Genomic DNA, 16,340 nt, shown 5'->3' on the forward strand with positions numbered 1-16,340 from the left:
CTGTTAGTTGATTTTTCATCGTCAGTGAGGCTTGAAATTAGAAATGTTTAACTTTCAGTTCACTAATTAAGTCCCCAACACATCACGTGACCCCGAACCCATTACTTTTATTTGACAAAACGACTGTATGTAAATTCATCTTTGGTGTTCTGTAATTTTAAATTAGCACAGGAGGTGGCGTGATGATGGTGAAAAAGACCTTAATTTACAGGTTTTTGCGCTCGCATGTCTTTGTGTTGACTTTGATTTTTAATTTTTAGATCTATCTGAAGTGTTAGAGTTCTGTCATAAAGTCAAAGTCATAAAACAGCCGCGAAACTTTCAGACTTTTAATATTAATACACATTGCAAATTTTTCTGAAAATGACTTTTACCGAATGCCAAATCAGCAAATCGTGAGTTCTATCCACTAGAGGGAGACAAATCTCCATGAACCAAACTGAGAATCGAAAGCATGAGATCAACATGTACGTTTTTACTTGAACCATACGTATTTATGAAGTATACATTCCATTCAAAATTATTGTTCCTCCCTTAATGTTTTTTTCATTTATTATTAAATGAAATTTAATGTATTTCATTTTTATTTCATTTGTTTAATTATTACAATTGAAATATATGGCAATCTTGCTTTATTTTTAATTTATTGTATTTTATTAATTAAATCATTTTATTCTGTAATTTCGTCACAGAAGAATCATAGGGGCCAATAAGCCTTTAAAGTTCACAAATCCAAAACGACTAAAGTTAGCAGCCACATCACAAAGTTAATGTTTGTAAATAAAAGTCACATGTGATTGATTTGAAAATCATTTTTATTTGACTTTTTCTACAGGTAAAAAAAACCCCAAAGCACTGTAAGGTCCTTAAAGTCACATAAAATAAATAAAATATAAAAAACCAGAGTAAAAAAATAATACTCAAGTCAAAGATTAGCAGAAGACACAAGTCTATGCTATACAAAACTGAAAAAAAACACTTCACACCCAAAAAATACATCACTCTAACACAATTGTTAAAAGCAAATAACTGAGAATTTGAAAGCAAAGACCACAGATTGTAACACTCCGAACACTAGCACACAGTGAAAACTGAACCCTAGAACGGGTTAAAAATATTTGGATCTCTTACAAAGAGAGAAGATACATGCTGACAAAACGAAAACATTTCTGAGCCCATTCTGTTTCCGAGCCTCGTCGGATCTACGGCCTCCCTTGGAACACATCAATGGAGACAATTTCTACACAATAAAGCTTCAATTTCTCTTCTTGCATAGAGTTACATCATGTTAGACCAAACATGGGCAGAGCAGCCATCTTTCTTGAACCGGTTTGGTTTACAAAACACCAGCATCATCTGCATGTATTTCTTTGACATCATTTGCACAGACAGACCTTGAACGATGCACACGGAAAATATAGATTCAACGCGGGTGAATAGTAACAGGAAATGCACTTTGGTTTGGCAGCTTAATCTATATTTACCATGTACAGCTAATATCATTAAAATATGTTTTTCATCTCATTGGAGGAAGAATTAAAAGAGATAAAACCAAACATTTTAAAACCATCCACACAGTGATGAGGTTTTCTTCAGTATGTAGCACGTAAAAAACTTTGAAAAGACACATATTTGCAGGTCATCTGCTTCTGCTTCACACCAAAAGTAACACAATTCTTGATGGTGAGTGCATTTCATCCACACACAAAGGTCGGGATCATGGAGGTTCTTGTTCGTTGGGTTTGTCCAGACAAAGATCGGACCATAGACGCTTGAACGAACCCACCAGAAGTCAACCGTGAGGAAAGAATCCAGCAGACCTGACCGCTCTGATGCAGAGCTGGTAAACCACAGCAGTGTAACATACTCTCAGTACAAGAAGGTCCTGGTCCTGGTCACTGCACGGGTCCGCCGGTGCCGCCCGGGCTGCTGCTGCTGGCCTTGACCCCAGCCCTGCTGATGTGCAGCCAGGGCAGCTTGGCACAGTTCTTGAAGAGCTGCTCTATGGCGACGTGTCGCACGTGCAGCTCGGACGCCAGAGAGTCCTTCTCCTGCACCACAGCCGTCAGCTCCTCGAAGACCTCTGTGGAGCGAGGAAGCAGCCGACATGAGAAGTGTTACGATAAAAGACATGTTCAGCAAAGAGAACATTTCAATCAGTACTTTTGCAGCTGCTGAGAGAAACCCCATTTGATCAAAATGCTGTCAAGTCAACTGTTCCTAATATCTGCAGCTTCACAAAGCTGAAGACGAGTGAACTTGATGTACGAGAACAAACAGACCCTCCAGACTGAAAGAGTTCTGCTCTCATGAGTCTTACTAGACGCAGGGCAGTTCTATTCAACGGTGAAAAAGACTTCGCAAAAGTGACTTGTTTTGTTTGCAGAGTGAAAATATCATGAGTGTCATCAGATCACCTACTTTGTATCTGCATCAGAACCTGAGTGTTCAGTTGGTGGAGCTCATCCACACTCATCTTAGTCACTGAAAAGAAAATTAATTCAAAAAAACATTAAAACAGGCAGTTTAAATAGAAGACAGCAAATATTGAATTAGTTTAAATAACCCAATATTTAATAAGAGCTTTCAAAATTACTCAACATCCAAGAAAAACCTGAAAACTAGATGTCAGAATAGAATTGTAATATAAAATAAAGTAAAATATAGTTGCTTTAAGTGTGTATACATTTTGGAAATCCACACATTTGTGTACAATAGTACGTGTGACTATCTCCTTCACAACTGTATATTAATCCAACTATAACAACTGTATTTTTGTATTCAGAATATGGTTTATTTTTCTATGATGTTGTATTTATTTACTACCTGAAATTGTATTTTTATTTATATTCTTTTTCTATTGTTTTATGCTGTACACCAGCATTTCTGGCCCTTTAGCAGGTTTCATGTGGCCCGCATTATAAACTATATTATTTCACCAGAGAATGTAAATACAGCTATGTTCAGAATAATAGCAGTCAAACATGACTAACCAGATAAATCACTGTTTTTGGTATAAAACATAATAATAAATGGAAAATAATTTACCAGCAGGTGTAGTAAAGTCAGAGGAACCAACAGACCCAACTTTAATGATATGAATACTACTGGGTCTGTGTAATTTACTAATGATGTAAAAGGGGTGTGTTCAAAAAAATAGCAGTGTGGAGTTCAATCAGTGAGATCATTCATTATGTGAAAGAAACAGGTTTCAATCAGGAGGCCCTTATTTAAGGATGAAGCACATGTTGTGAATGCAATTCTCTGTGAAAACTGATGGAAGATGGGTTGTGCCAAACATTGTTCAGAAGAAATGCGTGCTTTGATTAAAAAGTTGATTGGAGAGGGGAAAACGTATAAAAAATTGCAGGAAATTATGGGCTGCTCAGCTAAAATGATCTCCAATGCTTTAAAATGGAAAGACAAACCAGAGAGACGTGGAAGAAAACGTAAGATTACCATTCGAATGGACCGAAGGATAGTCAGAATGGCAAAGACTAAGCCAAGGGTCTGCTCCAGGGAGATCAGAGACGGTCTGAAGGTACCTGTGAGTGCTGTGACCATTAGAAGACGCTTATGTGAGACTAATCTACCAGCAAGAAGCCCCCTTAAAGTCCCACTGTTGCAAGAAAGACATGTGCTGAAGAGGATTGCATTTGCCAAACATCATATCGACTGGCCTCTGGTGAAATGGAGAAACATTTTGGGGACTGATGAAAGTAAGATTGTTCTTTTTGGATCCAAGGGCCGCAGTTTGTCAGACGACCCCCAAACACTGAATACAAGCCAGAGCACACTCTGAAGACCGTGAAGCATGGTGGTGCAAGCATCATGATATGTTTCTTTTACCATGGTGTCGGGCCTTTATATCGCATACCAGGGATCATGGATCAATTTGGATACATCATAATACTTGAGGAGGTCATGCTGCCTTATGCCGAATGGGAAACGCCCCTGAAATGGGTGTTTAAACAGGACAATGACCCCAAACATACCAGTAAGCGAGCCAAATCTTGGTTCCAGACCAACAAAATTGAGGTTATGGAGTGGCCAGCCCAATCACCAGACCTTAATCCAATTGAGCACTTGTGGTGTGACATAAAATTTGCTGTTTCTGAGTCAAAACCCAAAAATGCAGAGGAATTGTGGAAGGTTGTCCAATCTTCCTGGGCTGGCATACCTGTTCAGAGGTGCCAGAGGTCGGTTGACTCCATGCAGCACAGATGTGCAGCAGTTATCAAAAACAGGGGTTATTCAACCAAATATTAGTTAACTTATTGTCAGGATTGCTAAATGTTAATATCTTTTCAGTTTATTTAGTAAGTATTTGAGTTTATAATGAGAAATGCTGACACTGCTATTTTTTTTGAACACAGAAATATCACCTTTTCTTTCATATTCTGCAAAGTAAATAAATATTGATACTTTTTTCTTTATGATTTGTTGTGCAATACCATGTGCAGTGTTCCTAATGAAAGAAAATAAAAAATATTATAAGGATTTTGAGCTTTATTCACTTATTCACACACTGCTATTATTTTGAACATAGCTGTATATATATATATATATATATATATATATATATATATATAAATTCTTTATATATATATATAAAAAATAACAATGTTTTTTGACAACATTAAAGGGAAACACCACAAAGTCAAGCTGATCGATCAATCAATCAATCAATCTACTTTGTTGATCTCCATATGAGTGCCAATGCTAACTTCTAAACACTAAAAATGTTATTAAAGGATAAAGGTGCCTTTATTTGGAAGTTCTGAATAACCTGCTGGCGACTGTGTTTACATTTAGGCCTCTCTTGTTTTCCCTGCATCGATTGTTGCCGTCCTCACAAATAGTTTTGACACCTCTGTTGCACACTGTAAGTTTAATTTCCCGTCATTGGACTAATAAAGGAGCATCTAACATATAAATGAAGCTTCTACATTTGATATTTTGATACCACATTGATCCCATATTGATCAATTTAAAATTATTTAAAACGTTTAAACTCTATGTACTGCTTTTTTTTTTACAATTTATTTTTATTTTCACGTGTAATCATGAAAATATCAAACAACAGTGTTTAATAAACCAGGTATCATCATTTTTTTGGTTTCACAGACATAAGCAAAAACAGGATAATTGTCATCTCCATAAAAAAAAAAACTACTCACATTCATCCCTGCTGTGGCCTCGGTGTCGTTTCTGAGCTGATGTTTGACTTCTGCTCCTCCTGCCGTCACCGGACCACCCTCTGCCATTAGAGTCCAGCTCCTGGGCTGTGTTGCACTCCAACATCCCCATGCTGTATTCCTGCTCCGTTGCTTTGGTCTTGTCCCAGCAGGGCATGTAGCGCGGCACCTGAGTGTCCGACTGTGGCAGCAGCTTGCAGTCGCCCTGCTGGTTGTAACACAGAAGTCTGGCGGAGCGTCTGCTGCCCGGGCTGGCGGGGGAGCCGGCCTCTTTGTTCTGGGCGTACTGGATGATGCGGGTCAGTTTCTTGCCGAGCGCCAGCTTCACCCCCTCGTAGGCACTTCGGGACACCTTGGAATGTGACAGCTTCTGGTTGGCGATGAGGTGGCATTTCTCGAAGCAGTCTCTGTGTCCGCGGAGAGACTTTGAGTGTAACAGGGTGGAGGAGGACACGCCTGCAGACAAACACACAAATCACTGAAAACTTTGATCCGAACTGAAACAACAAATAGCTTCGGAGTAAATAGAAACAAACCAGCGGGACACAGAGATGAAGCAGACTGACCTATGGCAGACCCGTACAAAAGCTGCTCATTGAGCGTTGGATTAGCCAGAGTAGATACCAGAATGCAGGAGGACGGGATTATCCCTGGATCCCTCTTTTTTAGTACTGGAGTCAACATTAGAGAGATACTTGGTCCTTTATGTGGAATTAAATGGTGCCAGAATATGCATATATGGATTAAAGATTTAATTTATTATGACAGCTACCGTCACTTTCTTTTTTTTATTTGAAGTTAGCCGAGTATTTTTCTCTTGATAACAGACACTTCAGTTCTTACATCGATAGACTTTGTTCTGACAAAAATGTTTTGTTACGCAATACACACAGCAGCTACTACTCAAATATTTCTTTACAGGATGGTGTATTCTCAAAAACAATGCATCATCTTTTGGTTTGCATGAGAGGTTGTCATATCCCGCTAAAAACATACACAACTGAACTGAAGTATTATAGAGGAACAAGCAACAGTGATTTAACAATCTGACAACAAATTTTCATTTTAAAATTGCATATATAAACTATCTTATGTGATGTAGATGTCCTTAGACTTGTAATCTTTAATGTAAGTAAGTAAGTCATTTTTATTTGTATAGCGCTTTTCCAGACCAGGGTCATAAAGCGCTTAAACAATCAAAACAATATTCAATAAAGTATATATTTTAAAGATCAAGATAAAACTGATAACACAACAGGAGTTCCAGAAAATCAAGGAAAAGCCTGAACAAATAAAAACGTCTTAAGATGTTTCTTAAAAGAGTCAGTAGACTCCATCAGGCGCAAAGAGAGAGAAAGATCGTTCCAAAGCTTAGGAGCAACAGCCTGGAAGGATTTCTCTCCTCTGGTCCTGAACCGTGTGCGAGGAACCATCAGTAGATTCTGATCCACAGACCTCAGAGCCCGAGCTGGGGTGTAAGGCTGGATCAGATCACTGATGTAAGGAGGAGCCTGACCATGAATAGATCTGAAAGTAAGAACAAGAATTTTAAAGTTGATCCTGAAAGAAACTGGAAGCCAGTGAAGAGTTTTAAGGATGGGAGAAATGTGAGTTCTTCTACTTGAACGGGTTAGAATTCTCGCTGCAGAGTTCTGAATCAACTGCAGGCGAGACAGCTCCTTCTTGTTAAGACATGAAAATAAACTGTTACAATAGTCCAGACGAGAAGAAACAAACGCATTTTGTTTATTTGAGATTTAATTTAAAGAAACTAGGACAATGACGAGGGTGAAAGTTGTGAGAGTGTCCAAATGTGTTGCTTCTAGTCCATTTCCTATACACAGTAACATGCCTTAAGGCATCAACACCAACATAACATGATCTTTATCAGAGTGTTACTGATAATAATACTTAACTGGTTAAGTAGAGGAACGATGTTATCAATACTCAAGGCAAAGAGTAAAAAAATAAATCCACATTGCTGTATTGCAAGGCTTCAGCAGGAAGTAAAACCAGACGGCGAGAGGAAAATCAATGAAGCAATGATCCGTTACACTAAAGGAAGCTGGAGTTGAGTGTGTGTTGACCCGCTTCCAGGAAACAAAGCGGCATTTCTCATCAAACAGAGGCTTGTTACAGTCAGAAGCTAGATTAGGAAACAAGCTCGTCTCAATAAGTTGACCTCAGAGGACTTTCTCAGCCGACAAGTATGAGAAAACAGCAGTCCGCCCACACAACTACGGCAAGTTAGCACAAGACGAGGCCGTTAAGTTAGACAAACAAAGTTGAACTTGTCAGGAATATCTATGAATTAGCGTCTTGGACCTTCTTTTCTGAACCAGTTGACATTAAAAATGACTAAATTTCTGCAAGATGGAGATCAAAATATAGTTTTCATATTTAAAAATGTATATTTATAACTTTACCTTATCAAAATAAATCAGAACCTTTTACAGCATTTTACATCCGTGATGCTACAGAATTCCTCTGCAAAATATGTGAGAGAAATAATGATAGATAAGAGAAGGAACAGTTGTGATACTATATCATTTAATATTTTGTACGGCTCCTGATCCAGATTGTGGTTCCAATTTTGGCCCTTCATGTGATTGAATTTGAACACCCTGTCATAGCATGATCAATGATTGTTTAGAAGAAAACATAACTTGGCAGGGGCACTTATCTTGGCCTGTATTTTCATTTTGTGATACACACAGTCCACACAAAGCCAGACACAGTACAGTTCGACACCATTACACAACCGTGTGAACACAAATCTATTCCTAGCTCATGCATATTTAAATCCCGGCCGTTTGACCCAGACACGGACTGGATTAGACTTGTGAGGTAAGAAAACATGCAGGCATTTGACACTCCGACTGGCAAAAGAATCTGCGGAGGAAATCAGAAATCACATCGTAATCCTGTCAGAGTTGTTCTTCACCAAAAACACAGCAACTAATACTTTTGTAGTGGGGAAATCTCTTGCCAACAGCCCTGACATTACCATCATGCAGAGACCTCGCTCTAGCTAAGCAGCTTAGCACTCATAGCTGGTGCACACATAATGAACTCAGGGGTGAGGGCACGCACACACACACACACACACACACACTATTCACTGGAGGTGAATCCACAGTGTTCAACAGTGACAGCTGAATGAGTCAGAAGCAGCACAACATGCAGTGAAAAGGCTAACTGAGAACGCTCTGGCACAGTGTGATGGACTGGAGAGCTCCTGAACATAAAGGTTTAAAAAAAACTAGACATGCTATTGTACCTCTTCATGAACCATAATTATAGATAAAGAAAATAAATGTTAAAGGGGTAAATACAAATATATTGCAAGACATTTCATCAACTATATATCACGATAAATGGGACTAAATAAGATAAAATACCCATAAAACTGGAAAACGAATGTAATTATTCCAACTGCTGGACACAATAAATGACATTAACATAAGCAACATGTCTTGTGTAAACCTTGTTTCTTTTTAAACAATAGCTAAACAAGATGAGAAGTCTGTTTGTTTGTTTTTTTATTGTTGGTATTTTCTGTCATCCTTGCATTTGTTCTTCTACTATGTTTTTTCTTCTGTAGTCAACTCGTCTTCTTCATCATCGTTGCTTACGTCTAATTTACCCTCGTTTCTGGGATTAGCACCCCCACCTACAGGACGGATTAATAATCTTTCATTTGTGTCGTCATAAAATGTTGATAATTGCCGCCAGTTTATCGATTACTTATTGCTACATAGAGCACAATACAACAACAAAATAATAATTTGTAATATAGATTTTTTTTTCTTTGTAATAGTAGTAGCAAGTGATGGGTAAAACTACTAATTATGAAGTTTTATAAATATACTTGTGTGGTTGACCTTTTGTAGCGTTGTTCACTGTAACTTGAATCCTTGTCAACCGTCAACTGTCAGGGTTGTTAGAGGCCAACAAGCAGAGTTGACCTACATCTTGGGGATTGGCTTTTCATAAATCCATACAGAATTGTTACAAACTCAAGGCCTTAGATAAACATTAAGGTTTAAGGTTTTATAACATGATCAGAATCATTAATGTCCCTCTAGATCCAGACAGGCATGCGTTGTCCTAACTCTGTTCAGGGTTTCATCAATTCAACTTGAGAGACATCTGATCCGTAACACGCTCCGACAGAAGCCGACAGTCGTGAGCAGGCAGTGCGAACAAATGGGACAAGGGTCATTGATGAGGTGTTTCATGGCACAACTCCGAGGAGTGTGTTGTCAGCAGAGAACTCACACCGAGACAACAGACCCCGAGGTCACACCACATGTTTGTTGGTGAAAAACAAGAGGCAACTGTTGCCATATTTCTCTTTTTCTCAGACAAAACTAACCGATAGCCCAAATAGAATGTTAAGAGTTCAGACGGTTAATGCCAGTTTCATGAAATCCCCCGATAAGGAAGGCCTTGGAGAAAATGGATCTCACATACGGATTAAAAGAGCAAGTTTCTTTCGCTAATCACCACATTTGAGGCTTTTATGAACGCTGGAAATAGCCGGGAGCTTAACGCTTGATTTCACAAAATTATGAAGGGAAGGACTCCATGAAAAGGCCTGTAATGGATCTGCCATTTTCCTGTAAATCATGCAAAGCTCTTTGGTGGAAGAAGATATCGGTCGCTTTAAGCCTCTCTGGATAATAAGACGGACTAAAATATAAAAAAAATTAAAGCAAAAATAACAACTACAGCTATTTTTAAACTAGACAGTGGGTTCTTGCAAAAATTGGTTTAGTTCACCTATATAAACGTACTTTAAAGGAGGGAAGGGCCTCAGCAGCAAACTGAACCCGAACTGTTTGCTTTGTTCCAGCTGGTCTAGCTTGAGGAATGTGCATCTTATTGGTTTAGAAGATAGTGAGCAAGTCTAGCAGTGATTAGAATTATGGCGCATGCACAAACTGAAGAAGAATTGACCGGCTTCTAGAGATCTCAAGGGCCACTTTCTTTTAAGAAGTCACAACTTTATGACACTTCCTGTAACTGCTCTGGACCGCAAAAACCAGTACTTCTTGTTTCGCTACCAAGTCGCCTTCAAATGGTTATTATCAGGGTTATCATCAGCGTTTGTGTCACGATTGAGGCTAAACTGTGAAATATTCAGTGATATTGACATGAATATATCACTGCTGTCCTGCCCGGCTCCTGTGTGACTTTTCAAGATTAATTAGTTACAGAAATGCAAAAATAGAAAATACAATTAAAAAAATGTACAAATAGCAAGAAAATCTAGAAAAGCTGGGACAGTGAAGTTTGGGCTTCATCCGACAGAGTCCAGAGCAGTTTCCTCAGGATACAACCACTTGGAGCCAGAACAAAAGTTCAACTTCCTCTGTGCCTCAACAAGCTGCTCAAATCTGTCTTCAACAAACAGGCTGTTTACTTAGACCGGACTTGTGGAAAGAAAAGTGTGGGGAAAGGTTTAAAATGCTGATGAAAACCACATAGAGGATCAATGAATGTTGTTTACTAGTTCGGAAGATGCAAGGGAATGTAGAGAGCATACATGGACAAGTCTGAACAGAACCAAAGATCTGAAGCCAGCAAGACAGATAACATAATTGGGGATTCAAGTTCATCCATGATATCAGAGCCTTGTAAGAGACACAGTGTGTAGAATTGATTGCATGTTAGATTGAACAAGACCAGAGACCGCCGTCTGTAAGCCCTCAAGATATTTCCCCAGTTAAATGGATGCCTTTGAAGTGGCTGTAGAGAAGAAGACCTTTCCTTTTCACGATTTCAAAGGTCAAGTTATGGGATGGATTTATTTTAACGTCATATGGTAAATCAGACTCAATCACGGGTCATTTTGTTGTACGTCACACCATTCAACCTCTAGGACAGTCACACAGCCCTTATTTAAACACACAGAGAATGGTTACATACTTTAAGTAGCATTAATAACTAGAATTTATAAAGAAAAAAACACATCACTTTGACTTAGAAGGATTGTCTTGAATCAGCAAAAAGCTCAGATATGAGCCTAGTCCAAATATATTGAGGTAAATCCACATGTATGGGACACTTCCTTCCTCAGTTCCGCACCACACTGCTTAAATATTCATCTGCTGTTTTATTGAACTCGTCATGCAAGATTAAGATTTGCAAGAAATGTCTGAAGATCACAAACAATTCTTTAAAACACCAGCAACATACATTCAAAATTGCATGTTGAGGCTTGATACTAAACTAAGCCATGCAGCAAGTAATGCTGTAATGCAAGTAGCAAGGTGCAAAACAAATAGACTCAAGGACTCATTCATTCCTCGGGCTATTAAATTGTACAATTCTGAGTTCGGGGGCAGGAGTGGAGTGAAAGTATCTGGATGTTCTGTTCTATGTTAGTCTTTGTATCCTTTGTCTTTGTTGTTTTTCTTTGATCTATGTTCTTTGTCTTTATCCTTGGACTTAGATTGTGTGATTTTGTTCTTTCTCTTTATGTTCTTGTTCTTATTTTGATTTGATTTTTTATGAAAAAATTGCTGTATTTTTCTGTGGCTATTGGAAAAAAACAATTTCCCGAAGGAGACTTCCTGAGGGATCAAAAAAGTTTTACCTTACCTTACCTTAAGTAGGAAGCAAAAAGCAAAAATGCAATGGTAAATTCAAAAGCCTCTTTGTAGGAGTAAAACTACAAACACTTGGCTTTATAGCAGCACAGCACACAGGAGATTCTCTACTTAGCATGGACACAGCATATTCAAAACCTTATGAAATATTGATGTGAAACGGAGTAAAATATAAACATCAAAACTTAAAAGCTGGAGTGATCTGCATCTTTTTAAGTTACAGTGTTTCATATCAGAAGAAACAGTCCAGAGTGAGGCGTGGATTAACAGAATTATAATTCTGGCATTATCCAACGTTTTTAGATTCAGGCCAGACAACAAATGAGGACATTGTGCTGATATAGTATTCAAGTCAGGCAGCAATGAATATGCATCTGGCCTCGAGAAAGCTGGTTATAGTTTAGAAAACTGACACGAGGAGGGCTTGTTTGTTTGCAAAACATTTCCTTTATATTCCACATAGCTCTGCTCGTAGAACCATCAAACCTTTTCTTCTCATTCATTCTAATGAAGGTTGGCAACGAATATTGCCGCTTTTTACTCGAGCAGTCAGTGGGCTCGGAGCTTCAGCCTTTCAAATCAACCCAGTTATAAGTCGCCACATGCTGTTCGGCAAACCTCCTCCCACAAATTAAACACTGCATCACAAAAACATGCTTGGAGTTATACAATATTGAATAAATTCCACTTTAAAGACACAAAAAAGGAAGCTTATTTTATGAGACACGTTAGTCAACAACTGTCTCTGTAGTTCCAACAGACAGTTATTTCTTCAGAGCCTTGATCAATATCTCAAACGTCTTTAGAACTGAACTGATACAGCCCTGCACTAGCTCCTCTTAAAAAGCTATATCAACCTATTTTACAAGTCAAAGACATTTGAACACAGACTCTTCTTCCCTTTGAGGATCTATGCACACTGAGCTGAAAGAGTGACTTATCTAACCCTCTCTGAGCTGCAGTTCTTCCAAATAGGAAGCTCATTAATTAACAGATGGCAACGTTTCAAACCAGTTTGAGTGGCACATCAAACGAGGGAATAACAATGAGGGAGAGATGTGGTGATGAAGACCTATTAGCCTGTGTTTGTGTTCAAGATTATTGTTCATATTTGTGAGAGGGACTAATGGACTAGACGTCATCATCTTTTTAGAAAGAGAGAAGAGTCCATTGGTTTCAGCTTTGTTGAATTCAAAATTATGAATAATGAACTGGGATTGTTCACCTTCTGATGTCAAATATATACAGTATTTATGGTATAGAACATATATAGAGTATGACTAAAGTCAGGCCCGGGGGCCATTTGTGGCCCTTGAGAAGATTTTATGTGGCCCAAGAGGGTCATTACAAACTGTATTATTCGACCAGAGACATTTAAAAAATTGTACAAATAAAACAACAAAATGCAGTAAAATTAAATGAACACAAAGTTAGCAATGCTAAGTGTGAATGCTAATTCCTAAATCATGGATTTCTCTCCATGAATAAGATAGTAATGTTGTTTTCAATGAGTTGATGATACAGAAACTTTGGACTTCTGAGAGAGATGACTCATGATTACGTTACATTTTTCTCATTTAAATGGCCTCCTTTGGTGCTAATGTAGGTGCAACATAGACAAACTGTTGATTTGAGACAGCAGGCTTCATGCTTAAGTCAATAGAATTAAAGGAGGGGTAGGTGTTTTTTAGAACATTGTGAGAAAGTAGCATATAGAGGTGTCCGGGGGGGAGTTCAGTTTGATTGACAGATAATAAAATTATTCCCATTGAGTTGCTTCAATGGCAACAGTACCTACTGTCTACACTGGAAGTTCTCACAATATGTACCCGAGTACTTCCTGTTTGTGTGGCGTGTTCACCGTTAAGATTAAGCAACAAACAAGCTTTAAATGTAGAGTTATTTTAGTTTTTCAGAACAATTCCTCATGTCGAGGCCTCAATACAAGACGGACATTGGACAAGAATCATGGAGGTATTTGGATGTTTTTAAGTTCGTCATTTTGTACGAAGTTGATGACGAGGACACCTGAGCACTTTAATAAAATTATAAACACTATAATGAAATATAACAGCCGGTCTAATATTTTAAGCTTAATTATCAACATTTTGCTACAAAAATAAGTCAGTTGATAGTTATTCAAGATGTTTATATTCATAGCGATCATTAAAAAACATTGTCAACAATAACACATCGAATAGTAAATCCAGTTGTATATATGCACAAGTTTCCACACCATTTCATTAGGGTTTCTGGTTCAAAACTATGAGAGAACGTCTAGCCCACATACCTTCAATACTGAGTTCAAAGCAGACGTGGCAGAAAGATAAAGTTCCCGTCTCCGTTTCCAGCTTGCAGACGCTGCAGATATTGTCATCGTTCAGATCAATGCTAACAAACTGCTGTTCTTCATCCATGGTGCTTCTGAGGGAGCAGCTGTGGAGCAGAACACACGATTAACAGCAGACCGGAGCATCAGATCCTTATCACCCTTTTACACTCACTCAATATTGGTCATTGAAAGTGTGTCATTTACAGCCAGGGGAATGGTTTTGGTTGATTATACATACAGCTTGTCTTGTTAAAATAAAAAGGGCATAAATGATAGATTTCAACTAAGCCGTCTGCACGGTTATCTTTTTTATCTGCTGGTGGTTTTAAATTTAAACAGAATTATGCCATGCAAATAGTCGTTTCTGCCATTTTGAAGCAGCAACTTTCAATTTATTCTCCTGAATGTTTTAGTCAGACTAAGAATACTAGTAGCTGACCGTTTACATTTCAACAATAAGAGCCTTTTTCAGTAGAATCCTGAAAATATATGCATCTATCCAGGTTAAAACTGTATTCTCCACATGAAACACATGAGTGTTGATGGCATGATAGTCAAGCATAACTGAAATAACAGGTTTCTTCATGTGCTTTTCATCACTTTTAGTGTTGGTATTGAAGTAGGTACATGGAAATAAGTCAGATCTTCTAGGTTCCGGTTCTTTTGTCTTGAAACTACAGCACCAACATGCGACCTTCCACACTAAAGTAAGAACTCCAACAGGTCGGAAACCCCAGACAATACAAGTATATAAAATATAAATATATTTATCAAGGTTATCCACATGTGTGTTGATCTGCTAGAAGAGTCCTCAATGGTGAACACGAGCTGCTGCTGGAAGAAAAGCTCGACGACTTTGTTCTGGTTTAACTTTACACTCCGTTATTCTCGCACCGTCTCAGTTCACGTGTAAATAAACTTAAATAACCAGTGGTGTGACACCAGTGAGGGCGACACGGCACCGAACAAAGAGGCAGAACAAAAGTTAAGCTAGCAGGACTGACACCCGAGAGGCTCGCGCCCGTTACTTGTTGTCAGGAAAAAGCCTCAGACTTTTGACAACAAATGAAGCTTTATATCGTCTTGAAACTTACCTTTCGCTTCAAGCGTTCCTCCAGGATGACAAGTCGATGGTCCTTGAACCCCTCGTTCGTCTCGCGCCCCCGGGAGCGAACACACGGCAGAGACACACACACGCGCGTCACAGCACATCCACCGCTACACTCTGCTCTCCACAGAATGAACCACTAGTTTCCATCCAGGGGGTGTCCGGACTCACGCTGCTAAGAATGACTCACCACGTGCGGAAAAAAAGTGTCAGATATATAACTACAGGAACCCAAATACTTGCATACTATTCGAATAAAAGTCAATAATCGAAACTGTCGCTACAAGCATGTACTTGGCTACCCCCGCCTCGTGATGGTACATTCCACAAGCGTCATGATGACGTAGCTACACGTAAAAAAAAGTTATAATACAGGTGTTGATGTAGTTTATGAAGTATTATTAAATGGATGTGCCTCTTTTAGTCTCATGACGTCTCACTAGAGCGACATGAATATTGAATCAAGTGTTAATATGTTTGTTTCTACATGTTTGTTGTTCCGTTTTGGAAACCACGTGTGGAAATTCCCATGAAAGATTATTTTTTTCATCAGAAACCGAAACGGAAAGTTTCATATTGACTGTATTATTATGACTATTGTTTTATATATATTATATATGGCCCTTTATTTTATCTTTAACCTTTAACTTATCTGTGTCTGCGACTGTATCGATGCATAATAGGGTATTCTGGAAATTAATGAATTCAGCGTTGTGTCCAATCTGTCTCTTAAAAGAATTTAAAAAAATAATTCACATTATTATGTTTCTATATGACAGAAATTAAAGATAATATGATTTTAAGCAAGATCATGGACGGTTTTTTCATATTAATTGATGATGATGGCGGTGATTATTATTATTATTTTATTATTAGTAGCAGTATAAGTAATTACTCTGAGTGTGAAATCTTGAGACGTAGAATGAACGTAAAAAATATTTAAAAATAAATAAATAATTTTATGGAATATTACAAAAAGTGTTTAGCTGGCAACAGATCGCTGCTGAAAATAAATGTAGTTTTGAAAGCTAGAGAAATTATCCTATCTGTCCCTAAATTGAACTGATCGACAGTAAAGTAGTATT

General features: G+C 38.2%; 1 protein-coding gene across 1 annotated transcript; it reads right to left on the bottom strand.

Moving 5' to 3' along the window:
* Positions 1-797: 797 nt before the first annotated feature.
* Positions 798-15,375, bottom strand: c14h21orf91 (chromosome 14 C21orf91 homolog). The gene is made up of 5 exons (XM_087807282.1): positions 15,242-15,375; positions 14,106-14,251; positions 5,181-5,654; positions 2,422-2,484; positions 798-2,083 (listed from the first exon to the last, which is right to left on the bottom strand). Exons 2-5 carry the CDS (start codon positions 14,230-14,232, stop codon positions 1,896-1,898), a joined length of 852 nt encoding a protein of 283 aa, XP_087663408.1. The 5' UTR covers positions 14,233-14,251; positions 15,242-15,375; the 3' UTR covers positions 798-1,895.
* Between the last annotated feature and the right edge of the window lie 965 nt (positions 15,376-16,340).

The sequence above is a fragment of the Callionymus lyra genome, chromosome 14 (genome assembly GCF_982586985.1).
Source record: "Callionymus lyra chromosome 14, fCalLyr1.hap1.1, whole genome shotgun sequence".
In the NCBI taxonomy this organism is placed as follows: domain Eukaryota; kingdom Metazoa; phylum Chordata; class Actinopteri; order Syngnathiformes; family Callionymidae; genus Callionymus; species Callionymus lyra.

Bases quoted from the DNA above. Each gene is read 5' to 3' on its own strand.
- c14h21orf91 (XM_087807282.1), bottom strand. From the start codon at position 14,232: ATGGATGAAGAACAGCAGTTTGTTAGCATTGATCTGAACGATGACAAT. The intron at 5,655-14,105 runs GTATGTGGGCTA...GTTTGTCTGCAG, and splicing joins CTTTGAACTCAGTATTGAAG to GCGTGTCCTCCTCCACCCTG. The intron at 2,084-2,421 runs GTAGGTGATCTG...CTCGCTCCACAG, and splicing joins GGTTCTGATGCAGATACAAA to AGGTCTTCGAGGAGCTGACG.